The 27,073-nt window shown below is 38.4% G+C and overlaps 1 protein-coding gene across 1 annotated transcript in view; it reads right to left on the bottom strand.

Annotated features, from left to right (window-relative positions):
• ANKRD50 (ankyrin repeat domain containing 50) overlaps positions 1-8,127 on the bottom strand; it is a 43,055-nt gene extending 34,928 nt beyond the window's left edge. Inside the window, exons 1-2 of the mRNA XM_082838052.1 lie at positions 8,041-8,127; positions 5,571-6,455 (exon numbers count right to left, since the gene is read on the bottom strand). Of these exons, the coding sequence (XP_082694178.1) occupies positions 5,571-6,082 (512 nt within the window). The 5' untranslated portion in view covers positions 6,083-6,455; positions 8,041-8,127. The remainder of the gene's footprint in view (positions 1-5,570; positions 6,456-8,040) is intronic.
• Between the last annotated feature and the right edge of the window lie 18,946 nt (positions 8,128-27,073).

Below are 27,073 nucleotides of genomic sequence, written 5' to 3'. Positions count from 1 at the left end.
CCACATGCCTAGAGCCCGTGCTCCGTAATAAGAGAAGCCACAGCAACGAGAAGCCCACGCACTGCAACGAAGAGTAGCCCCCGCTCACTGCAACTAGAGAAAGCCGCTCACAGCAACAAGGAACCAAAGTAGCCGAAAATAAATAAATAAAATAATAAATAAATTTATATATAAAAAAAAAGAAATGAATGAATGAGTCAACGAAGAGAAATGCTAAAAGAGACGCTGGACTGAACAGAGGAAGGTGACAGACACTCCAGTGAAAAGATATATGTTGATCAGAATGAAGACAAAGGCTGTTGATGTAGATCTGATTGCTATCACATTAGACATGAGCATTGGTAGCCATGTAAGTAAATAAAATTACTGAAGGAGCGTATATACAAAGAGAGAAGATCTAAGGAAGCTTTGTTGGACAAACGGCCAGAGAGAACCTAGAGGAAGGGCCGCCAAAGAATACACTCAGACAGGAGATTCTGAATGTAAGAAAGCACAAATAATGAAGAAAGTCCTAACATATATCATCTAAGGCTAAAGATCGACTGAGTAGTGGATTCAGAAGCTATTATGCTTAAACATCTTTCTGTGAACATGTAGACGTAGAAGTCAGATTTTAGTACGCTAAGATAAAATGAGGTGATAGGGAAGAAGTAGTAGTACTTGCATGTACAAATTCAAGATAATATAATAGCAAATTTGGGGGGAGATAAAAATTATAGTGTTTCTCTACTCAGAGAAATAGAAAACATGTTCACGTTTGCAAATGCCCACAGGAGCCAGGCTGGCATATATAAACAAACGAAGTAGTCTTGGGATAGAATAATAGAGAGTGGAGGAGACGGAATCAAATTAGAATGTGTAGGCCCCACATAAAGACAGCAGCTGACACAGTGCCACCAGATTATTGCTTCAAAAAAAAATGAAAAGCTAATACCATCAAAATTTCCAATTTTTTTTCAAGAAAACCCCCAAATCTGGATAGGTGTGTGAAATTTCCTGAAGTGGATAAAAAATATATTCAACCTATAGGGCACTACTTTACTCTTTCTGATCCAAAATAAAGTCTGAGTTATCAAGAAGTAAATAAAAAAATGGCCAAGCAGAATTAAGAACGTGGCTGATGTTAAACAGTATAAATACGGAGCAATATGTTATGCCACTACAGAATTGATTAAATGTTGAGGACTAGTTCAGCAAATGATAAAGGTACCAGGAACCAAAGGAAGCAGCGCTTAGACATGAAGAATAAAAGAGGGAGAAAGGCTAGGGTAAAAGGAAAAGATTTTAGGAAGGGAAAGTGCAAGGGTTTGAATGCATGGAAGTCCATATCAAAGTCAAAATAACATAAGAGCTGGAAGCAACAGACAACTCAGTGGAAACTGACACTATTACACTAAAAGAAATGTAGAATTTTGATTATGAAAATTATATTTTCATTTATTTTATTCAAAATGTGAACTGTAAAGACACCTTTACAGGACCTTTTAATCCGACAATGTTTAAGAATAGATAATGATGGTTATCTTAAATAGTCTTAGATATTCAAGACAGATAATGGAAAGGAAATATTTTGCCTTGAAAATACCCCACAACTGAGGGTAAGAAGGAAGCACACGTTCCAGTCCCATTCTGTTCTTTGCCCCTTTGTTGAGTTTGCCAAAAATACTTGGAGTATACTCTTAATACTACAGTTAAGACAGAAGACAGACATCTGGCCACGTAAAACTATCTGGACCAATCCACATTCATACATGCTAAAGAGCAGACAGCAGGTTAATAAATTAATAATCACTGTACCAGTCTGGTCTGCATTTAAAACTGACCTAAATGATATAACATTTCAATTTCCTTTCTTATGCAAGCACTTCAGCTGTCCTTCAATCAGGTTCAAGCACATTCTAGATAGGTAAGTAGTATTATTCACTCATTCAAATGATAATCATTTAGCACTTACGATATGCAAAGTGCTGTTCAAAGCGCTATGGTAAGCATAAAATATTAATCAGTCATGAATAATGTCACGAAGAAACATATGCCTAATAGAGGAGATTACAGAACATGTATGCATAAATAATTACAAAAGAAGTTAAAAATCTAAAGAGATACCAGTGAAGAACTATAAAATGTTCAAGAGGGAGATAAAAAGATTAGAAAGAAAATTTCACCATTCAAGGATTCTTTTTTTTTGGTACGCGGGCCTCTCACTGTTGTGGCCTCTCCCGTTGCGGAGCACAGGCTCCGGACGCGCAGGCTCAGCGGCCATGGCTCACGCGCCCAGCCGCTCTGCGGCATGTGGGATCTTCCCGGACCGACCGGGGAACGAACCGGCGTCCCCTGCATCAGCAGGCGGACTCTCAACCACTGCGCCACCAGGGAAGCCCAAGGATTCTTATTCAACATAAAAACAAAGGTCACAGTCCAGTCTTCCAACTCCCAATCCTTTTCTAACAAGCCATTGTTGTCTTTCACCACTTCTCAGATGACTTTTCTACTAAACTCTCAAAGTTTAGAGTCATTCATCCTTAATTCTTCATCATGATTTTATTCCATTTACACTTAATTTGTGGTACCACTGAAGATGTTTAATTAATTCCTATCAACATTACACAGAACAAAATCTTTTTACTCGACTCGGAAAAATTGACATCACACACAGAATTGACTCACACCTGGCCTTGCAGATGGTGAACCAGAAATAAAAGAGAATGATATCCACTAGGAACAAAGCTTTGTACTTCCATTCCACATCCGTCTAACTCTCCAAAAAAGACCCTTGGGGGTTCAAGGACCATGATAGTAAAGTTCAGAAAGAAGTTTCTGGTTGAAAAAATAACCATCTTCAGTTGTGCTTCTAAACAAATCACACGATCTAAAACCACTAGCCCCTCCCTCATTCCATAACTTAGGTGCCTTGATTCTTCTGTCAAAAAGAACTGGAATTTGTTTTACAGTTAGAGGACTACTAGGAAACTCTACCTCTGACATTAACTCTAGAAAAGACAATTCAACACAAAAGGCAAAGTTTTGCAATAAAAGCCTGAAGTGGGAGGCAGAATGAAAGAAATCAGCATTTGGTTCTCAAAACAAGTAAAAATGTAATTGTCATCAACTTAGTTCCACCAACAGAAACAGATAAAATATATATATTCTAAATGTAGTAACAATAGCTTTTCACTTTAACCAGCAAAGAAAACTGGAAAAGAACAAAAATAAGAAATTAATGTGTCTTCATTCATCATTCTCTTCAACAGATGATCTAATTCCATTTGTGTTAAAATGTTCACATGCTGCATCTACAGCAAGTATCTATATATTGATACCCGAAGTATCAATATTATTTCTTTTTATAGAAATAAGATAAATATTAGCGTAAGAACTTAAAGCTCCATGAAGACAGGGTATTTTGTCTGTTCGGTTCACTGATTTATCCACATCTGAATTCCACATAACACAAAAGGCTCTCAATAAACATTTGCTGTAAGAATGAATGGATGTCAGAAGAAATTTGACAACTAAATCTCAGAATCAACACACTATACTCTACCATGTCAGAAGAAAAAGAAGTAGCAATATTTAACATGAAGTTTAAGATTAACATAAAGTTCCTTTCAGTCTTTAATTATCGTGAAGAAAATGTGATTTCAAAAAACTGGTAATTAACAAGTTACCACTTAGCTACGTGACTTCATGTAAGAAGTTAGCTTGCCGCACTACATACTGTATCTAGTATCATTAAGGGGAAAAAAAATAGGGATAAAAAATTAGGAAGTAAAACTGAAGAAAAGCAGATAAAAAGCATTAATTACTGAATCACTCTGAAATTTCCCCAACTTTGTGGACCTGTGAAGAACTAAGATTTACCTTTATCAATTTTCTATTTCTACTAAATTGTTTCACACATGAATATATGAAGCCATCAATATTATCAAGTGTTAGATGTTAAGAAAGTAACAATACACAAACTGGTTTGGGAGGTTGTTTCTGTCAAAAATGAAAAAAAAAATACTTTTCTTTGTTTATATTTCATCTCCCATCATGTTATAATTACCTCCAGCTCTGTCTCCCTCAAAATATTGCAACTCTTTGAAAATAATTACCTTTTGCTCCATTGTCTACTTGTTGAATTACATCTAACCCTGCCTAAATAAAATTCCTATCAAAAATACATTCCTATCAAAACTCTCTAAAGGACTTATCTAACAAGTCAATCAGTCACTAATAAAACCCATAATGAAATCTTAACTATTTGTCCAAAAGCAGAGGCCTAGATCATCTAATGCCATAGACTATGTAGAAATATTTCTTTTTAACTTTTAATTATGATCTCATGTCTGCATTCGACTATGGTTATCTTACTGCTTCGCAGTCTTGAAGGAAATGTAGCTCTGTGAATTATCAGAACAGCTTCTCCAATATCAAAGTTACCTAATTTATTTAATGATTCATTACTTTAATGAAAAAGAAAGTGACCCAAGTTTTTGAAAGATCCAGTGGAAGATTAGTAAGAGCACCAAAATGGTCCAAGTGGAAAGACTAGGTTTTCCCTAACCAAGTACAGACTGGGAATACAAAGTGATTAGCTCCTTCTGTCAATCAGAAAATCAAAATTAATAAAAATCAATTTACACACAGCTCTATTTGCTTGTTATTCCCCTTCAATGAGTAACTAAAATTCACACAGGAAAAAAAATTACAGAAAATCCATCTGAGTAGAAGGATCTTTTTCAAGAAAATCTGATACTATAGAGAAAGATTTGCTTAGAATCAGTATATATCAAAAATATAGTTATCAGACTTGATTTTAAATATTTAAAGGTATTAGAAATTTACATAGCTAATTCCAATAAGACAAATTGCATAATTACATAATTTAGTTAGACTAAATTCAACTTAGACTATAAGCTCTTTGAAACATTTTCTAAGGTGTCAATAAATGCAGTTTATGAAATTACTTATAAGAAATGAAAACTCAGCTCTTCAACTAGTGATAGTATCTCCAGAAAAAGCAGTAAGTCAAGAGGAAAAGAGCTGTTTATGTACAGAGACTTAAGTCTCTTAAAAGTTAAGTTTAATATTAAAGACTGCATTATTGATTCCATACACAGTGATTCCATATTGAACACTGTCCATCAAACCTGGCATCTCATACTTGTGATACAGGTATTGCCTAACCTATTTCCTCATTAATTTAAGAATGATATAACAGTTCTAACGCTGATTTTGATGGCTCACAGCAAAAGATAACAGATTTGCCCTGAGTTTTACTGGACAGCACTTACACATTAAAAAGTCTGCAAGAATACCACACCTCTCAAATTAAGTTTCTTCAGTGCTTCACATTCTGTTATTAAACAAGTAAAAGATATACTTTTAATCCATAACCTTACAATACAAAGCTTAAATTTTATTTCCTTCAACAAAGTAAACAGGTGTATTCATAACCACAGATTATCCCCAAATATACAGCGGTAGTAAAAGCACTGGCAAAGTTAAGAAACAAACACAAAAAAACTAAAAAAAACTTTAATTTTTGCACAGAAACCAGAACACCATGACATACTTATTGTTACCTTTTAAATGCTTCAGCTGGGTTTCTCTCACATTCCCCGGGCTGTAGGAGGCTTTGAACTGCTGGATCCCTTAGCTTGTCCTCATATCCTTGGAGAAGTCCACTGCGGCAGATCTGGGCGACCAGACCTCTAATAAACCCTCCAACACACAAAGTATCAGAGTCCTGGGCTTTGCAGAAATGAAAGGCCAAAGCCTGGCGATGTAAACCTCTCTGCAAGCTTGTAGGTGAACTTGGCCACAAGAGCTCAGTGCATAAGGCTGTCTTGCCACTGCCAGGCCCTCCTACCAATAACACACCCCAGGCAGCTCCTTTTCCAGAGACAACACTAGCATTATTCCCAGAATTCACTACAAGGGGTGGTGTGTTGACAGCACTGTTGCAGCAGTTAGTTTTCTCCTGGAGGCAATGCTGAAGCTTGTGGAAAACCCACTCCCTACAGTAAAACTGCTTCCCCTGCAGTAAACTCGTTTGAGCCATTTTGCAGACTTTCTCTTCCCAAGGATTAGTCATAATAGGTTTCTTAGCGTCAACATTTGCTAGAATCTGGGTACATCAACACAGGTCTTTACATCCATTAGGACGTAACTTGCATATTAAGTTGACTTTGAATGACAAGAGTAACCAGTTACAGTAAAATTCAACAGCCACATAGTCCATCTGCCAACAGAATGTGCATGACTTTATCTGGCTCTTTATTCCTGATCATCAGCAGAGAATATATTAGTTTATATGAATTGTTGAACTGATGGAAAACTGCCTGGTTCCGAACCTTGGCCAACACTTTTCCTATATCTTGATGGGTCGCAAAACTCCATGGTTACATCTGGAGTTTATGTGATTGTGGATGTTTCAAGTATGCAGATGAGACAATACATCTGGAAAACTGAAGAGAAAGCCCAATCTTTCAATTTGTACAAAATGCTTTTCCAGATCGCAAGCGTTAAGTCTGTATCTGAAAATTAGATGCAGAAAAGGTGTCCATTATAGTAAATGCTACCAAAGAGATTACATTTATACAGTAGATTGTTAGTGCTCTACTCCTTGTTGAAGTATAGTCACTCAAAGTACTAGACCCTGCCAGCTTTAAGTATATGGGCAACTGCCAGGGAGGGAACTGTTTCAGATTACTGTCTCTTATGTGGCAAAAATGGCAAACCACTGTTAACACCTCCTTAATTCAAAGCATTCATAAAATGCATTTTTCAAGATAGATTCTTAATGAACCTGTTCACAGGCTTCTCGGTTTAAGATGTCCAGGTAATCAATAATTCCCACCAGTAACTAAAATAAAACAAAAATATCTCAGTGCGAAATATCACATGCTAAATGCTTACTTATCAAAGAATACAATTTACCAGTTACAGTAATCTCAAAAATCCATTCACTTCATCTTTGGCAGTTTCAAAAAGTTGGACAACTACCCCCAAATCATAACTACACTTTCCTTTCTGTATTTTTCTGCCTCTATAGTTAGGCTTCCCAAACAGCTACACTTTAATCAAGTTACCCTGGATTTTTAAAACCTCACTGTAGAAAGGAGAAGGAAAAAAAAAAGACTTTAGGCACATGCAGTAACATCCTTAACTCTAGCCAAAAAGGTCTTTCCAACCAGCTTGGTAGAACAGCGCCAGTTCAGGAAGCTCCATTAACTTGCACAGCCCAGCCAGTCAAGGACTCTGTTTACGCGACTAGCCACACTTCTTTGTTGATAGTTTGCAAAAAACCTAGGGGATGATTATCAGGGTTGTGGCTAGATGGGAATGGATTGGAAAGAAAAAAAGGCGGGTGAGCTTACATGAAAGATAAATCCAAACACACGTACTATGGGAATCCTTCCTTCCTCTGAGCCGAATGGGGGAACGTTTCGGAGGGGGGTTAGGAATGAAATCTACTACTGTGGCCGGAGAAAAGGCTGCATGCACTCCAGGCAGGAAAGGGATAAGGAGCAGAGGGCTTCAGGACTGGTGGGTGTTCGCCTACAGTTCCGGCCTCTAGTTTCAGCTGATAGACAAAAGGAACTCCGGGATTCCCAGCGACGGGAACCACCTTTGGTTTCAACAGCCCCAAGGAGCCACAGGGGGGCCACCTTGGAGAGGCCACGGACGGAGGTGCAGCCTCCACACCGAGGTCTTCCTTCCAGAAGGCTGGGAACGCCTCGACACCCCGCCCCGCCCCGAGATCGGGGTGTGTCTTTTGAAGGGGGAGGGGGTGCCCGACGTCCTTGCCAATCCTTAAGGAGGGGTCGCCTCCGGTCGGCGTCCAGCTCCGCGCCCCTACCCCGGGCGCCGCTCCCGCCCCCGCCCGGCCCGCGGCGGAACGACGGGAGAAGTCGGGTCTGGGGCCGGAGGCTGGACAGGGTGGCTGGGTGGGTGGGTGGGTCAGGTCATATCCCCAGGCACATGCCCCCAAGAATCCGACCTGAGCGTGGGGCCTCGCTTCCACCGCCGCCGCCGCCGCCCCTCGGTTACCTCGGTCCCGGCCGCCGCCACCGCCGCCGCCGCCGCCGCCGCCGCCGAGGACTCTCAGCTTCAGACACTTGCTTCGCTGAGAAGCCGCCGCCGCCGCCAGCGCTCCCCAGACTCCAACTGCAGCCGCTTCCTCCACCCGGCCCGGAGCACGCTCCGGGTTCCAGATCCTCCTCTTGGCCCCCGGCAACTGCCAGTTCCAGCTGCCCCAGCAGCCTTGGCTGTGCTCCTCCCAGCCCCCAATGGCCAACCGCCGCCGCCGCCGCCGCCGCCGCCGTCGTCGTCGTCAGGGCAGTGACTGTCTCAGGCAGCCCCGGACCGGCCGGCTCCGCCCCGCCCAGCAGCCCCGCCCCTTCGGCACAAGCCCCGCCCCTCCCGGCCGCCAGGCCTTTCTTCGGCCGCCGGCTCCGCCCCCTTGCCTCGCTCCTCCCCCACCGCGCCGTCCAGTCGCCAACCGTGCCTGGGCGTGTGCAGCCGCCTGGGACCCGCTGCCTGCGCCGCGGGGAGACCTTTCTGGGGGCGGCCTCGGGGCTCCGCCTTTCTCGGGGACGGGGCGGAGAAGGGGGCGGGGGCTGCGTTCTCGCGTCCCCGAGCTCACGCGAGTCGCTGCCCCCCCCTTCACCAGTCGGCCCTGAGCCTTCCTTTGTCTTCCAGGCTGAGGGACTCCGCTGGCTTTGGGGGCCGTGTCCGATGCTAGGAGGGGCAGTTGAGCTGGGAGAGTTGCCCCTTGCCACTCCCTTAACCCTCTTGTCCCCAAAGGCCACTACAGGCCCGTTGTATTCCTGTCATCCGGGTCCCCTTTCAGTCTATTAAATTCCGGTGATGCTTTAACTTTCTCAGTCTGGGGCTAAGAGAAGCAAGTAAAGACCGGGTAGAAGGTTGTAAAACTAAAAATCGTAGGGGTGTGGGGCGATGTTCCCACCTGCCTCATGTGAAGGACATGGCCAGATGGAGGTTGAAAGCAATCACGATTGGGTCTCAGGCCCCTGCCCTTCTGGACCGATTGATTACCCACAGAGGCCACTATATGAGAAAAAGACCATGGTCGAGGTCAGAATGCAGAATAACATGAACTGCCCTAGAGGACCTGAGCACAGGGCAGTTACTTTTGAACTAGACAAGCCAGTTGTTTGCATTCACGTGGACCTGGATTAGATTCCAAATTTCTGCTGGGAAAGTACTGTCAACTGATGGAGTAGGAAATGTATCTTTATTATGTTATTATTTATGCTAAAACCATGAGCTTTCCTCCCATTCTCCATTAATTTAAATGTGCTTATTTCTTAAATGTTGAGCCAGTCTCCCATCTGTTTTCAGGAATTCCAAAGTTTAGTTCTCACTCTTAACTAGAAAAATGGATTGTGCTTGTGCTTACTCTTCCATTCTGTTTATTCCCTGGCTATCCATGGCATTTGAGGTTTGTTGATCTTAATCTTTAACTTTAACACATTTGTTGCAAATTCTGAGGTTCTTTTCCAAAACACAAGCAAAAAAGGCAGAAGAGTATAAATCCTCAAGAATTAGAGTGATGAAAATTGATTTTTAAAAAGATACAATTTTGATATTAGTTTGCTTAAGCAGTTTTAATTACCACTTAACTTGTTTGCCATACATTATTGTCATTGGAAAAGTTGACTCCTTCAGTTTCATGGTTGTAAAATTATATGCTTAGAGAAAATTTTAAATAAGAGATATGTACATCATTTAATCATTTCCATTAAACTATTTGCTAATACAATAATTAAAATAATTTCTGCCCAATAGGGAGAGAAGTTACAGAAACTTTTGATTTAGTGAGCCTATTTTTTTAAGGTAACTAACCATCATGGAAAGCTGTTCTAAATAACTTCAGCAATAACTAAGCTGTAATTAATCTTCAGACCCATTTAGAATTTTTTTTACTTTAAAGTTTATTTCACGTTTCATTTTTATGGCTTTTTGCTTTCCCTAATAGAAGAACTTCTGAAAAGCAGGGACTGTGCCCTTCACACCCCTGTAGGTATGTAGCAAGTTTCCTTGCATGTAAAGCATGTCTGTTCCTTTTTGTCACACTCACTTACTTAGAGACTTACTACAGGTATGGTGTTATGCTGGGCATAGTGCTAGGTTATAAAGATGGATGGACACAGAGGCAAAAGAAACTTGGGACTGCTATAGCCATTCTTTCTTTTCAGAATATCCATTTATCTCACCAGTTTTTGATATGAAGCAATGATATTTTGTAAGCTCTTTCCAACTCCTCTCGGCCAAATTACTGTCTCTCTCACCAAAAGTCTGAAATCTCCACTGTTTTTTTTTAAAAAAAAAAAGTCTGGCTTAGTGGGCCTATTTATTGACCAAACCAGGGCATTTTTGAGAACAAAAAGGAGACAATAAAAACAATTAAAATTGTATAATTCTTAGATATACTTATTGACTGAAAACTTGGTTCTATTGTATTTGACAGAGATATTCTATTTAAACATTATTTTTCAAAAAATAACAATAAAATATATATTAAAACATAAATATATATTTACATACCAAATTTTACAAAACATCTTTTTACCAATTACCTGAATGCTAAAAATGACATAGGCAGAGTATTTACGTATTTCCTCTCAGTGCATTTTCACATACTTTACTCAATTTCTTAGCATATTTTCTCCACCATCAAGTACTGGTATTTTTCTAAAGAATGCATTTTCTTAAATATGATTTTCCGTATTTTTAATTTGTTCATAAAATTGCCTGAAATCTTCTTCACAGTTGCGTAAATTTGAAATTATTGACGCCTTCAACTAATGCTTCTCGGTGGACCATAATAATTCTAATTGAAAAATTTTCCTGTAAGTACTGAGGTACGTAGTAAGTTCAAAGCAAACTCTGATAAAGAAAATATATTCTTATAAAATACATTCTAATTTCTGTTTTTCAGCTCAAATGTACAATTTTTTCAGCTCAAATCTTTTTTGAGGTGTGTGTTTTTTAAAACAGAGTAACATCTTTCAACAAAAATTTTTACAAAACAAAGCGCCTCATATAAATTTTCTTTATGTTTATGTTGATGGTTTCAATTAAATTTAGATACTGCAAAATTATATGTCTTCTGATTTTTAACCCATTTGGATACAAAATATCATTTTATCCAATTAAAAACAGCAGCTCCATCAAGATTCTCCCCACAAGTTGAGATAATCCAAAGCCCAATTATAAATTTGAAAACGGGGTCTTTTATAATATTTGTACTCTCATCAAGTAATACATTTAATTCCTTCTTTGATTGGTAGAGATAAATTTCAGTATCTTCTCTTTGAAGCCTTTGTTTTCAGTAATTTCGATACTTTAAAAATCTGCAGAAGACGAACACTTTGATTTTGGAGTTTCAGTGATTCTCAATGAAATGCTGTGAAAATTTAGAGGACTCATTTTAGTCCTCTAGTTTAACTAGTGTAGGTCACTCAGGTTTATTTACAGAGTAATTCATCTCTTTTAATTGAAGTAGAGTTGATTTACAATATTATATTAGTTTAAGTGTACAACATTCAATATTTTTATAGCTTATACTTCATTTAAAGTTATTACAGAACAATGGCTATATTTCCCTGTGCTGTACAGTATATCCTTGTTACTTATCTACTTTTTACATAGTAGTTTGTGACAAAGTAATTCTTTAAGTAGTTATCACTGGCAGTCTTTCAGATTATGTCACAAATTTAAAGAACGCTGTTCATTGTAAAATCATTCAGCCTACTTGATATATGCTCTATTACAGGGTGACTCAGCCTCTGTTTCATGTATTTCAGATATACCTTACCTTTAACTTTCCGCGTTTGCCACTGATTCTGAGAAGTGGCAGCCTGGTGAGTTCATGCGTGTCAAAGGCAGCAGCAGCAGGCCAGGTCACACCTGACTAGCACACCAAGGACCTGGTAGGATCAGCAAGCTTGAAAGTTTCACTGACTACTACCAAGACCAGGAGTTGGCTATACCTAGCCTCTCATATCGAGCTGAATTTTGTTTTTTCAGCTAGTATCCAGCACACTATCCTTGAGAGGAAGGGGTTAGTTACTTTGCATCTGGAAAGAGTCCGGAAAAGAGTTATTGCTGGCAGTCTTTCAGATTTCCCTGCAAATTTAAAGAACTCTGTTCATTGCTAATGTGTCTCACACACTATGAAACACGACCATGGTAGAAGCTGGAAATAAATATGAAGGAAGGTCTACTAAACCTATTCCAGATTATTTTAATACTACTAATAGTAACAGTGCTTGGTTTACACAAACATGCACAAGTTATGTTAGTTATGTTAATTGGACTTGATGTGGTCCTAGACTATAGAAAGCCTTTGATTGACAAAGTAAGCATAATGATAGGAACATCCAGCTGTGGCTGCCCTCTTAAATACCCTTTTTAAAAGAATGCTTATTTAAGCCTTACATGTTAAAATTACTGTTGCCAGCTGTATTTGTTCCTGTTCTTGAAGACAAGCCTAAAAAGAGTTTTTTACTTACAAAATGTGTAAGGTATAGGCCTTTCTTTCAAAGAATTAAACAAACTCCAAAATAAGATCTATTTTGCAGAATTACCAGCCAAGGGGAATTCAGACACACTAGCTGTGGTTACTGAGTAGCTGCTTACAAGGCTCCCCACCTTATCTACAATCTTTTAGAACAAAAACTCTCCATAGACTCCAAAATTACACCTACGGTACACATGACAGAATGAATCCGGAATTCATCTTCTGGTCCACCTCTCAAATACAACAAGGAATTTAAAGAAGCAAATTAGGATCCTCTAAAATGTGTCCCTCCAATGGATTCTTATAATTGCATTTTCCTACTTTTTCTTCTATAAGCCCATACCCAACCACAGAGTCGCCATCATCCTTTTATCAAATCTTTCATCCTAATAAAAGTCATTCATGAAGTAGTCGCTGAACCTCATTTTAAACATATGAGGACAATCGAAACTGATTTAGCAATATTACCTTCCTGACTCCTATGTCACGTGGTTATATGTAAAAATAGCAATAATTAGATATAATTATAGTAACTTGAAACTAATGCTAAATGTCATTGATCAAAGTAGACTTGCATAACTTTATTATGTCCACTATGCATTCTTTGACCAAATTACAGTGCAATATTAATATAATTAATCTCGATTTGCTGTACATAGTTATTAACTTGATAGGTTCCCAGATAAATGAGAGATATTATTGTCCTCTGCTCTTGTAGAAGCATTCCTTACTTTGTCTTTTTCCAGGTCTGTTACTCACTAGGCCAACATGCCTTGGTATTAGCAACCTCTGAGAGATAGGTTTGTATTAATTTGGAAGATAAGTATTATATACTAGAAAGCATAAAAATAAGCTGAACGAAGTGTCTGTGGGAGTAACTCATCCTGGAAGGCATTTTTCTAAGGTCACAGAGGCTCCTGGGAATCCCACGCTTCCTATCCCACACACGTTACCAGGGAACTCGTTTATATTAATGGTGATGGTGCAGGCAGAGACAGTTGTACAATATAGCAGTGCAGCGCCAAGAGGCCCATGGCAGGGCAGTTAACTTCTCAGAAAGCTCGTTTGTTTTATTAGGCTAGATGTCAAATGACCTCCGAAAGGTAATTGATAATTTCCTTAATAGTCAGTTTTATCTGGGTGACTATATTTCTTACTAGCACTCTTCAGTTACCCTAAAATGTGATCATTCCTTTAGCTCATCCCTTACACGTTCATTTAATTTTGAGTAAGCCCTCTCTGTTTTTAAAAATTCTTCTGACTGAGAAATGTGACTAAAATCCCAAGTCTGGAACTGAATTGTTTGAGGTCCACCATCTGCCAAGTCTTTTAACCATGAAACACAGCAAGCACCCTATCAGAGATGATCGCTATTCTAGAACCATACTGAAAATACCATCCCAAATTATTTTCCGAAAGGCACATGTATAGATCCCCATGCTCCTGAAAAAGGAAGCAATGTTTTTCTGCCTTTCTTCCAACTGTTAATGCTACCAGTCCAGAGTAGGTAGGACAGAGACACCCCCAAGGAACCATACCTGATGAAATTTACACGCTTAAGCAGTTGTCTCACCACTGTACCTGGTCTGACCTGTGACTTGCATTAACCAATGGAATGTGGCAGAAGTGATGTTATATTCACTCCAGACCTAGATCTGAAGAGGACGGGCAGCTTCTGTGTCCCGTCTTGGAATGCTCAACTTTGGGAATCACTATTGAAGAAGTCTGGCTACCCTGCTGAAGAGACCATGTGGAGAGACCACACAAGAAGGCCACATGGAGAGGACTTGAGGTCAGATGGAGATGTGGAGAGGTCCAGCCAGCCCAGCGTCTTAGTTGGGCCTCCTGATGACTCCAGCCCCAGCTACCATTAAATGCAACCTCACGAAGAACCCCAGGTGAGCCCACTGGCAGCATTGTCCAGCTGAGCCCAGTCGAACCACAGAACCATAAGAGATATCAAAATGATTGCTATTTTAAGCCTCTAAGTTGTGGAGTCATTTGTTATATAGTAATAAATAACTAAAACAAAACACTACCTGATGGAAATAAGAAATATCCTAGTGTTCTGCAATTATTACGTTATTTCTCTGTCTCTCTCTTCATCTAGTCTTTTGGGCAATTGAAGTAGTTCTGAAGAACTGAAACATTATTTATACCATCCTAGTTTTCTATCCATTTGAGAACTAGAGAAATGAGACAGAAGTGAACTTTTTAAAATTTTATAGACTGAATGAGAATTTATATTTATTTCCAAGTTTCTTTTCTCCCCACTGCATATTTCTTATATTAGAAACCTTTACTCAACAAGAACATCTCTGATTCTAGCCTGTCAGACAGCCATATGATATTTTCAAACAAAAAACATCTGGTTCTAGCAAAGTGCCTTAAAATGAATGAGGATCAGAAGCTGCCCTCTCGATTTGCCAACATAGTTTTATATATAACTGGGATGGTGTGTCGGGGGTAATCTAAATCAGAAGCACATAATCTCAATAATGTTGATTTAATTTCTGAATGCCTAGAGATTGACTACTTCAAAATTTAAAAAGAATAAAACATTTTGGTTTAGCATTAGCCTTAAGTAATAAAAAGGTTTTGTTTCATTTCTGTTTCTTTTTTCTTAGGGGATTCTATATTTTGCTAAGAACACATAATTAAGAAACTTATGCAGATAAAAGATAGATCTAAATTTTGGGTGAACAAACTCATTAAAAATCAAAATTTTACTTTTAATACTAGAATATCTAACATGGGGACAAACTGGTTTACCCAAGGATCATACCTTTATGTGAGAATCTCAACAAATTGGTTGTTATAATCAAAAAAGGATAATAAAACTGAATATTTTTCAATCAAATCAGGTGAACTGAGAGCCCAGAGGAGGTGGGAAGAGAAATGACCAACTTTATCCTGGGAGAGGTACACTTTGAGAAGGAGAAGTAATCCTTTTTTCTAAGAGTTCACATGGAAGAAAGAAAGGGAAATGGTTTGGAGATATTTTGAGAAGGAGTGTATCTGAAAAAGAGGATTGTCTGTAAGGTCAAATCATGGTTGAAACATTAGGAGGTTCATGGCTTTAGGGAAGTGTAGTTTGGGTAAGGGTCACCAGATACAGCTGCATAGGCTGTTCACTGCACAACTGCAGGTTACACCATTCAAGTGGACTATGATCCACTTCAAACGGACCAGATTGTATCAAGGTAGTGAGTGCGGTTAGAGATTGTGTCTGAGCAAGAGTGACAGAACCCACACCCAATGGCTTAATACATAAGGGCTTGTTTCTCTTGTGTAATAAAAAGCCTGATGGCATGGCTTATATAGTAGCTCAACAGAACTCGGGAAGCCCCCTTCATCTTTCTCTCTGCCATCCTAAGTATCTTTCGCTTCATTGTCAGCTCATGGTAGGATGACCAACCTGTCCTAGTTTTAAAACTGAAAGTAACACACTGAGAAACCTCCTTAGTCCCTGGTAAACCAGGACAGTTGGTGACCCTACATAGTCTCGAGATGACATTCTACCTCCAGCTTCTCATATCCATTGGGGCCAGGAAGAAGAAGAGGGAAGAATTAGGGAATAAGAAATGGGTGGCACCTTTATCAGGAAAGTAAAACTTTCCCAGTAATTCTCAGCACACATCTAATTTACCAGAACTACAGAAAGTAGGCTGGGAAATAGATTGTATTAGCTAGACACATTGCTGCCCTGAAAAAAAATCAGGGTTCTATTGTAAGAAGTAGAGACAGTTCATTGTGAAGACACTTAGCAATATCTGAATAGCTTTGTGACTTTCTCTAGGACTGCTCAGCATCCTTGGAGCAAGAATGAAGAAAGCAGACAAGGAGGGGCAAACCAGGGCTGGGGACTGTCAAAGAAAAATAGCAGAAGGCTAAGGAAATGCATTATTTTGGTACATGCATGTCATTATTGAAATGGCCCATTGTGCAGTGCATACTGGGGAAGAAGTTCAATAAAGCTAGGAAGGACATCACCTATTAAGAAAAATGATAGAAGACTAGAAGTTTATAATAAAATATCAAGATTCTTTTTAAATCCTAGGAAAAAAATTGACATGAGAAAGTCAATAATTTCTTTCATTTTATTGGCATCAGATTATTTCCCTTCAACTTAATATTCACCAAGTAGTTCTATTTTATTTATTTTAACATTCTGAACCTTAGGGAGGAAATTTTACTTGAATTTGTCTTAAAATTATGATATTTCTGTTACACTGATAATAAATCAATAAAGACATTAACAATGAAAATCTAATATAAAAACAGGTGGTGAGTTGATAACTGAAAGATTTTTTTAAATTTTATTTTAATGAAAATGCGTGAGGAAAGCTAAGCATTTTAATGTCACGTGACAACTGAATAAATCATGGATTGAAGAGCAGCACCATTTATCCGTAAACCGTCAGTGACAAGTGAATTGAGATCACCTTCTATTTAAGTTAGACCACATTTAAATTCATATTCTATGCACTCATTCAGACAGGGAATAAACAGGTCAAAGAAGATATAGAATAAATGATCTAAATATATAATTATTTTTGAGTCAAGACACAGTGAATGTAAAGTGATCAATTTCTCAGAGGGAGAATTCTCCCCTAAGAGAGCTTTTAAAAGTTCAAATTGGAGATTCTATATGTTTGCATAAAGAAGGTCAAGAAATTCCACTGACAGTGTTGTAAGAGTCTGGGCTGAAGAAAAATAACAAGGTAAGCTTACTAGGCCCCTTAAAGAAAGCAATTGCCCGTCAATGTAATACGTGTATCCTGGTTTGCAGTCTGCTGAGGCAGGTAACCCTTTTGCTTCTCAATCTAGAGAACAAGATTTCCTAGATTTGGGCTCTATTTCCTACATTGGCATAGATCAATTTTACCCCCACAGAATTTCTTACTTCTCTGTGCCAAGGAGGAAAAATCAAGAAAAAAGAGAAATCAGGGACTAATGGGGCAGAGCAAATATTACCTGCAAAAGTGGCTACCTAACCCTGAGACGCTGAATATGAATTTAGGCCTGTGAACTCTTGCGTTGATAAAATAATCCTGGAAGCTTTGACTTCTTCAAAGGAAACAAAATCTATATATAATTTTTACTTAATAAAATTTATTTTTAAAATATATCTATATATATTTTGCAAAGGAAGGAAGGAAGGAAGGAAAGAAGGAAAAAAGAGGGCCATTGCTGAGAACGAGTGATTTCTGACCATAATCTACTCCATTATTTGTTTCCAATATGGGCAGTAGGGTGGTTTCCATTTCCCATTAAATATATTTTTATTACAAAATATTGTAAAATAATACATTTTTCTGAAACTCAATGTTAAGTCCTTTTGACTTCGAGAGCAGAAGAGAGATATCATCAAATGTTGATAAATAGTCTCCTTTTTTAACACATTTGTCCAAAAGGCTCTGTAGTAAAGGGAAAAGTATTTCAAGGTGAACTCGCTTTTTGTCTCTAAACCAGTTTTTTGTGGAGTGTTAGATTTTGACCTAACAGTTATCTGTTGCTACATCACATACCCTAACCTAAAAAGTGGCTTAAAACCACACTAATTTATTATTTCTCACAATTCTCTGGATCAGCTGAGTGGGTCCTCTGCTGGTGTCCCCTGGGCTCCCTCATTTAGGTGCATTCAGCTGATTTCACTCCCATGTTTCGGTCATCATTCTTTGGCTGCAGAGAATGAGGTGGCTTTCTCGCCAGGCTTCTTCATAGCAAGGTGGCCTTGGAGTACAGTGAGAGCTAAGGCAGAATCTGGAAAGCCTCTGAGGCCTTGCTCTGGAACTCACCCAGCATCCCTTGTGCCAAATTTTCTAGGTCAAAGAAATTCACAAGGACTGATTCAAGAGGGGGGAAAGACTCTACCTGTTGATGGGATGGTCCTGTTTCTTTAAGTATGACAAATAGAAATCTTTAAGAATTTGACAAATGACATAAACTCTCCACCAGAAGAAAAAAAATGTACACATACACAAAGTCTGTGTTAATTTTAAAGGAATGATACCCTTCTATGTCCTAGGACTCCAGATTAAGAAACTAAGAAATTCTGATTTAAACAGCTTCCCCTAAATTCAGTGTGCCACCTAACAGGAATAAACAGGAATACAGTCAAAACAATTTTTTAAAGTATGTCCATCTGCACTGACATTTTTCTCAGTGTTAGGGTTTGTATTTATAAAAAATTATGTTTTTACTCAGTAGGACTTTGGGGAGTTAAGGCACAGAAAACGTGAATATCATAGTTGAACAGAGACTGATAATTTGTTTGACTTCGAATGGAATGTCACTTATATAAATTAATACATAACAAAAGACAATATGCTCTTTTCTAGTTCTATAGAGATGTTCTTATTTTAATCAATTTGTCATTCTATCTCTAAATTATTTTACTCTAAAAATGTTAAAAGCAACTTAATTTTATCTTCTTTAGTCATTGGTGGTTGAAGTTCCCTCAAACAGGAAAGTGAAGTAGAATTTTTGCTCAGTATCAGTCTTTGCTTAGTTTTAGTTAATTATTAAAAAATTAACTGGTGTGTGTTAAAAGATACATCAACGTGAACATTTTTCAAAAATAACTTCACACTAAATAACTGACATCAGCAATATCTTCTCAAGATATTGAGAAATATTTCTTATTTAACATAACCTTTGTAATGTTAACAAGTATTATAATACATGGTAGTTTAATTTGGCTAACTTCCAATTAAAGTGAATAAAGAATATTTTATTTTTTACTTGTATTTGTTTGTATACATTCATTATTTGCTTCCAGAATAATTTAGAAATGTTACGTAAGTAAGTACCTGGCATTCAGTCTATAATCTGTAATTGATAAGATAAAAGCAAGACTTTCAGATAGGTACACAGGTTACATAAAGGAAATTCTCACACAGTTCCTGAAATTCAAGAGGAACAAGGTGCTGGTTATTTGATAACAAGAGTAAGAGGTTGGAGAGAAGAACATATTTTAATCAAGGTATGTGCTCAGGCCAAGGCAGAAATGATTATTGACAAGTTCACGTGGGGAGGTTACATTAGAACTAAAGTCCACAAATTATACACTAAATAAAAATGAAACATCACAGTTGAAGCCTCACAGTAGAACTAAACCCAACCATAGGTGATTATTTTAAGGTAGAACCTTTTTTTTTTTTGATACAAAAAGATTGAAGTAGAAAAGGGTTTAATACACCATTGTTGCCTTTGGAGATGGACAGGGCCATGTTCAAGGATTTAGAGAGTGGCTGCAAGAAGCTGAGAGTGGCTCCTGGCCAACTGCCAACAAAGAAATGGGGATCTTAGTCCTATAAGTGCAAGGAACTGCATTCTGCCAATAACAAGGAGGCTGGAGGAGAACTTTGAATTCCAGCTGAAAACACAGCCACTCGACATCTTGAGTTTAGCCTTGAATTCCTGGAACCAACTTGAGCCTGCCTGGACTTCTCATGTACAGAAATTGTGAGGTAATAAGTGTATGCTGTTTTAAGCTCCTAAGTTTGTGATCATTTATTTTGGAGCAATAGAAAACTAATACAGATTTTGGTACCAAGGGTGCCACCATAACAAATGCCCAAAAGTGTGGAAGGGATTTTGAAAGCAGGCAGTGAACTGAGGCTGTTAGAATTGCGAGGGGCATGATAGAAAAAGCCTAGACTGCTTGAAAAGACTGTTCCTAGAAATATGGACACTAAAAACGCTGCTGGTGAGCGCTCAGCAGAGAATGAGGAACGCGTTACTGGAAACTGGAGGAAAAGAGATCCTTGTTATATAGTAGTGGGGAGTTTAGGAAAATTGTTTCCTGCAGTTATATAGAAAGCAGAACTCGTAAATAATAAACTTGGATATTGAATTGAGATGGTTAAGCAAAAAGGAACCAGGACATGCTGATTTAGGACATTCTAAGCCTATAGAGATAGCAAAAGATGCTAAAATTAAGAGGTTACTCCTGAAAGTGTGTACAGAGTAAAAACTGTAGGTGTGGCTATACAACCTTTTGCTGCAACCCTGAAAAGATCAAAAGTTCAGGGTGTTCAGTCACCCGAGGTTAAAGGTGTGCTTCATAGATCTCAATCAAGCCAGAAGACCTCTAAGAAGCTTTACTGGCAGTGTGCTTCAGCAAACTCAGCTGAAGCCAAACATAGAAAAGAATTATCTCAGGAGAAAAATCTGTGGATGAGCCTTTATGTGGAAAGCCACATAAAGCCACAAGGTACTTGGGAATATTTTATCAGCAGGGGTGCTGCCAACTGAGACTGTAAGGGACAGAAAGAGCATGAAATAAAAGGAGACTCTCAGCATCCCCAAATTCTCCTGGCAGGAAGCAGGGTTACTACTCAGCTGCAAATAGCATCTATCTTTCATGATAAAGGAAGGATGACTCACAGCTAAGATCTCAGAAGGCAGGGAGGAAAGCCACCGAGGATATTCCCGGGCCTTGAAACCTAATGGAGCCTTCCAAGCAAGACTTCCAAGCAAGACTGATTCCGTTTTCCCTAATTGGGGGGCAGAATGTTTATAACTGTATTCGTTTTCTATAGCCATGTAACAAATTACCTCTAATGTAGTAAGCTAAAAACCTCAAATCTATTGTCTCCCAGTTCTCTAGGTCAGAAGTTTGGTATGGCTATTCTGGTCTTCCTTTTTAGAGTCTCACAAAGACAAAATCAAGGCGTCAGCCAGGCTTGCTCATGTAGAGCTCTGAGGAAGAAGCTACTTTCAAGCTCCTTCAGATGGTGGGCTGACTTCAGTTCCTTGCAGGCCCTCATTTCCTTGCTAGCTGTCAGCTGGGGCCCTGTCTTATCTCCCAAAGACCACCCACATTCCTTTGTATATGACCCGCTCTTGCTTCATCAAGTCCTCCTTGTGCTTTGAATCTCTGTGCCTGCCTCTTCATGATTGCAAATTTTGTCCTGTTATTTGAGTGTATGAGCCCATTTTAATTGTAGACAATCAGAAGCTCTCAATACCTCAAGGATACATGTAAAATCTGCCCCCTCAGTTGAAGTCCGGAGCACAAGCCAATATCTCTGCAGGAACCGCCCTTTGATTTTGTGTGTCCTTTCCAACAGACACACCTTCTTTACTTTACTGAATGTAATTTGAAGAGAATTGATGAAATAAAGTGGCAGAGTTAAGTTGTAGTCTCTTTTATTGGCCACTCAGATACAATTGTTGGATTCTCTGAGAGAGCGAGGCCTATCAGAAGAGTAAACTAGAAACCCAGAGAGCAGGTTTCTACTTCCAATCTTGGGCAAATCAAATGAGTTATCGGATTCATTTTTCATCGTAGGATTCTTTTTTCATAGTAAAAGCCTTAGAAAAAATTATTACTAAATAAAGGCAAAGCAATGTATTATTACTAATTATTATTTCTGTAACACTGCCACTGTAGCCTTTTTTGATATAAAAGTCGTTTCCACATTTTTTAAAGATCTCTTTCATGATGACCCCACTGGTATTCTCTGTCTCACCTGTTATGTACTGAATATACACTACCTGAAATTCCCTCGACAGGCCGTTTGCTCTCATGCCTCCTGACCTTTTTACTCTGCCCTAACCTACAATATCATCTTTTTTTCATCTGCACTTTTCAGCCTTTGGATATCAGATCACTAAATCTCTGACACTTCACTTAATATTAGGTGCCCTTCTCTGTGCTTTTTATAGACTAACTGTGTCTCCTCCCCTCCCCAAATTCATATGCTGGAGTTTTCATCCCCAATGTGGTTTTATTTGAAAATAGGGCCTTTAAGGAGGTAATTAAGGTTAAATGAGGTCATACGGGTGAAGCCTTAATCTGGTAAGACTAGTGTCCTTATAAGAGGAGGAGACACCAGGGATGTCTAAGAACAGAAGAAAGGCCATGTGAGAACACAGCAAGAAGGCAGCCATCTGTCAGCGAGGCAAGGAGGGAGATGTCACCAGGAACCAACCCCGCCTGCCAGCACCTTGATCTTGGACTTCCAGCCTCCACAACGGTGAGCAAATATATTAATGTTGTTTAAGCCCTATTCTGTGGTAGTCCGTTACAGTAGCCCTAGCAGACTGATACAGACTGTGTAGCTTCCTGTGCATAGCTTATCAGTTTTTTTTCCAGTAGCAAAACCAAAACTAAACAACAGCAACAATACCCACTTGTAAGCACAACTAGGTGGAATGTTTGACTTGTGTCCTTAATTTCAAACTTCTGGAAATGTTAGGACAGATTCAATGTTTCCAGTTTCTAGCCTTCCATTTTCTCTGAAACTTCTAGTCATCTAGCTTTGACTTTCACAACCCTGCCCAAACTGTTTCTGGCTATGTCATTAATGACCTTCTACTGAGCTGCTCCCCACTCTTTATTTAATCAATCCTACTGTGTCAGGACAACACAGCTGAACATTCCCTTATTTCTAAGTTAAGGCTCTGTTGTTTTTTCTCATAAACCTTTGGCCGTCTCTTCCAGTCCTCTTTTGCTTGTATATTTCATTTGTGTTTCCTTTAAACAGGGACATTCCCCAGGGTTCTATTCATTGTTCTCTTCTCTCTTTACATATTCCCATTCAAACCTTCAACTTCTGCTAATGTCACACTGGGGATTAGGTTTCAACATGTCAATTTTGGGGACACAAACATTCAGTCTATAGCAATTGGTCTATCTTGAACTTTGAATTGATCTTTTATCCATACGTGATATTATAACATCATGCATTGATCATTTTGAAAATATTAACTCAGTTATGCAAACACGTTTCATTATACAACATCAAAAAACCCACATTTGTTAATGTCACCACAAGTCACATCAGAAAAGTTGGTCAAGTTCACAGAGGTGGAAACTAGTAGTCCAAAATTCTAATTTTGGTTTGAAAGCTTAAATTTTGTCCTTGGCAATAAATACGGTCACCTAGTTTCCTTAAAGCAACAGGCTCACTTCATTCATTTTTGAAAAAATATCGGCCAGATATCCAAATCTAAATCACCCTAGTTTGTCTGTCAGTTGTTCTTTCAATTAAAAATGGTATTCCATGAAAAAGAGTGGCCAGTTCAACTTGCAACTCTTACCACACACAAGTGTTTTTCATTGAGTTAACCATCATAATGTGGTATGCGGTAGAATGTGTACTCACCCATGAGATTTAATGAAAATAATATTTTTTACTGCTCAATCACAAATATTCTTAGGTGAAACTGGCTGTTTTTTCTTTTCTTTTCTTCTCTTTTTTAAACTATGGGTTGTGGCCGTGAAAATGCAATGATTACTAGAACCGTTTGGTGCCATTGCCTTTGAATCACGTTAAGGTGCCAGGAGTTTACTCACCATTACTTTTGGACCTGCCAGTGCAAATGTCAACAAAGTGAAAAAGTCAAGAGATTCTTAGTATTTCTATGAAAGTAATTTTGACCAAGACAATCCCCTGCAAGGGTCTTAGGGACTCTTAGCAGTCCAAAGGCCATATTTGAGAATGGCTGAACTATACCACTCTTGTGTCCTCAGAGATTAGATGATACTAGAAGATAGGTATAGAGATTGTATTCATTATATTTTTCTCTAAACTGGCTCCTCTGCCCATAATCGCTGTCTTATTTCGTGGTACCATTGATCGATTAAGGTCCTGGCAGGAAAAAGGATGACATATCAAACTGGGTGATCTAAAGATCATAATAAAGAGGCTAACCAGAAATGTGTAGGCAAGATTTATGGAAACAAAGAAAGGACAGTGCAATTCCCTTAGGTTAACAATGGCAGAAAGTGTCATCTCCCTGGGCCGGAAGGGACAGGTAGAGAGAGTAGTTACTGGAACTTGGAGGGAGCAGCGTAGGAAGATGGATGCCTCAAGCTAGCTTTTAGTTAGAGGGCAGAGCCAGCCTATGGTGAACCCGGAGGAAAAGAGCTGGAAGAATATCCTGACCTCCCATTCCTCCCTTCTCCCATCTCCTTTCCCTCCCTCCTACTTGCCTAACTCAGTATGAAACCAGAGGGCAAGGGTGGAGTCCAGACAGATTATCAACGGATGTGTCTTTTGTTCTAGTAATTTCTTTTATCCATATAGCCTATTTTCCATTCAAAGTAGACAGTGAGTGTCCATTGCCTCAAAGGAGGAATGATTCCACCAAAAATGAGAAAAAAAGTTGTTTTCATTTCTGAAGCAAAAGCTTTTGATGTATATAATACCTTAGGTATCTGAGCTTCCAAAACTAACCCTTGAAAGATGCAGATCATAAATTTTATGCTGATAAATCATAGACTTTGAAAACTGTATGATCATCTAAAAGCAAAATTTTCCCATTCTAGAGGAAAGAAATATTCCATGAGCTGGGGAGAAATGGGAGAGTCAGAATGGAGGTGGGAAGAATGAGTTGCTGGGTGTATCCTGAGAGTGGACCCTGAGCCCTATCTTTCTGGCCTCATTTCATATGAAAATACAATGGAAAGACTAGAGGGCTTGGGGAAGATGGAGTATGAGAGCAGAGAGAACATGTGCTTGGCTGCCAGCATGGAGTTCTGAGGGGTGAGAACAGAAATGCCTGAGACAGACTCCAGAGTTTGCTTGTACCCAGGGTGGTGTAAGGAAAAACCAGTTGTTTGTTATATGCTTCGTAAGGGCTCATAAATACCTAAGAGATCTGTTCTTCTGGATTAGGGTTTAAGTAAGATTAAAGAAGAAGAAGCAGAAATGTGCATGGACTGATAACTAGGCAGCCAATGAGAATATGAACATGTTAGCAGAGACAAGTATGAATAGAGGATTACAACTATTCATCGGAGTGTCCCTTTTCTATTCCTGCACTGTGTCTGGGCCCTGAGAAATCCCTTAGAACATAGATATAATTCTAAGGATTAGTGGGAGGGTGGACTCTGAATTGACCAAGAAAATTCTGAAATGATTGAGGGAACTCAAAAGGTTTTCTGAGGCTATCTTAAATTCACTGAGATTCTGAGATTAAACTTCTGTTATCCAGCAGAATGGGAGTCAAAATAGAAATAGGTTGAATTCCAGAAAAAAACAAAATCACATTTCATGCACCTTGAATTTGAAGAGTAAGATTTTTTTCCATGCTGAACTTCTAATATAGGTTTTATAACACTTTATTTCATTTATTTGTTTGCAAGTCTGTCTTCCCCACCTATAATATAAACATTTGAAAGGCAGGAAATCAGTTTTATTTATTTATTACCAGTACCTGCACATACTTGCCCACAATGGTTCTTAAATGTGTGTGGACTTAATTCAAGATCTTTAATCTTTGATTCTTTCATGAATAAAAGGAGCTATTTCGGAGTGGTCACTGTAATGTTTTAAAAATATAATGTTTATCTCCTTTATTCATTCATTGCTCTCCCTTTTTGACTGTACTGCTAACATGAAGAAAAGGAAAGTGAAAGGACAAGAAGAAGCAGTTATGTTTTGCTTTTTGGGTTTTTTTGACTGCACTGTGCAGCATGTAGGATCTTAGTTTCCCTACCAGGGATCGAACCTGGTCCCTAAGACAGTGAAAGTGCAGAGTCCTAACCACTGGACCGCCAGGGAATTCCCACAGTTGTGTTTTAACGATAAAAAAATTTGATTCTAGTCTTCAGTATTCATATATACATATTAAAAGTAGAGAGTGACTCTCTGGCTCCTTTTTTGAGGGTGCTACTAGCCTTTGAGAGTTAATTAATAGGTACATAAATTAATTCCACATAATGAAAAAGGAAAAAAGATAATGATAAATATAGTTAGATCCCTTCATGCTATAAGAGTGAGTGAGCAGAAAAGCCTAAAGGAGCTTGCTCTCACTTGTATTATTTATATAGCTTCACATTTTTAATAAGTATAAAAAAAGTCAAATGCCAAATAGTACAAGACAGGGAAGAGTGATCACATACATGCACTTGCTTATGAAATTTCCCTACAGCAATTCCTTTATCATTTATGTGGGATTGGGGGTAAGAGACATTAATTAGTTATAATGTACAGGCATTTAATAACGTGTGTGTGTGCGTGCACATACATGCCCATATATATATGCACATAAATATCAAACCTCTTAAACTTTAAATTTAAAACTGTGAATTCATAAAACCTGAAATCAATCAGCCATCCGACAACTTTAACTGTCTACTCACAATTCTGTTAAGATTTATGCGAGAATACAATATTAATTGAAAACACTGCTTGACTTGAAGTAGTTTATCTGGTAAATGGAAAAAGAAAACATACTAATAAAATAACAAAAGAAAATCTCTAAAATATAACATGAAATAAAGTCACCTCCACGACTCTATTCTATGATTTACAAGTTGAAATCAAACAAAATGCTTTACCACCAGTTGCATACAATTTAACTTTATAAGTTCAATATGATCATAGCAGTTTATTAACAATAAACAGTTGATTATGTTAATTTCCTAAAAGTTTCAATGTATACAATGAGGAATGTTTTTACTTAAATAAATTCATTTATCTTCCATAGTATTTAATATAATTATGGTTTGATGTTTCTATATTGCTTTTACAGACATAATATTTACATAAGTCAAGGCATTTTGAATTAAAT

This window comes from Leucopleurus acutus, assembly GCF_964270905.1.
Source record: "Leucopleurus acutus genome assembly, chromosome: 4".
Taxonomy (NCBI): Eukaryota; Metazoa; Chordata; class Mammalia; order Artiodactyla; family Delphinidae; genus Leucopleurus; species Leucopleurus acutus.
This window is presented reverse-complemented; position numbering and strand designations above follow the sequence as displayed.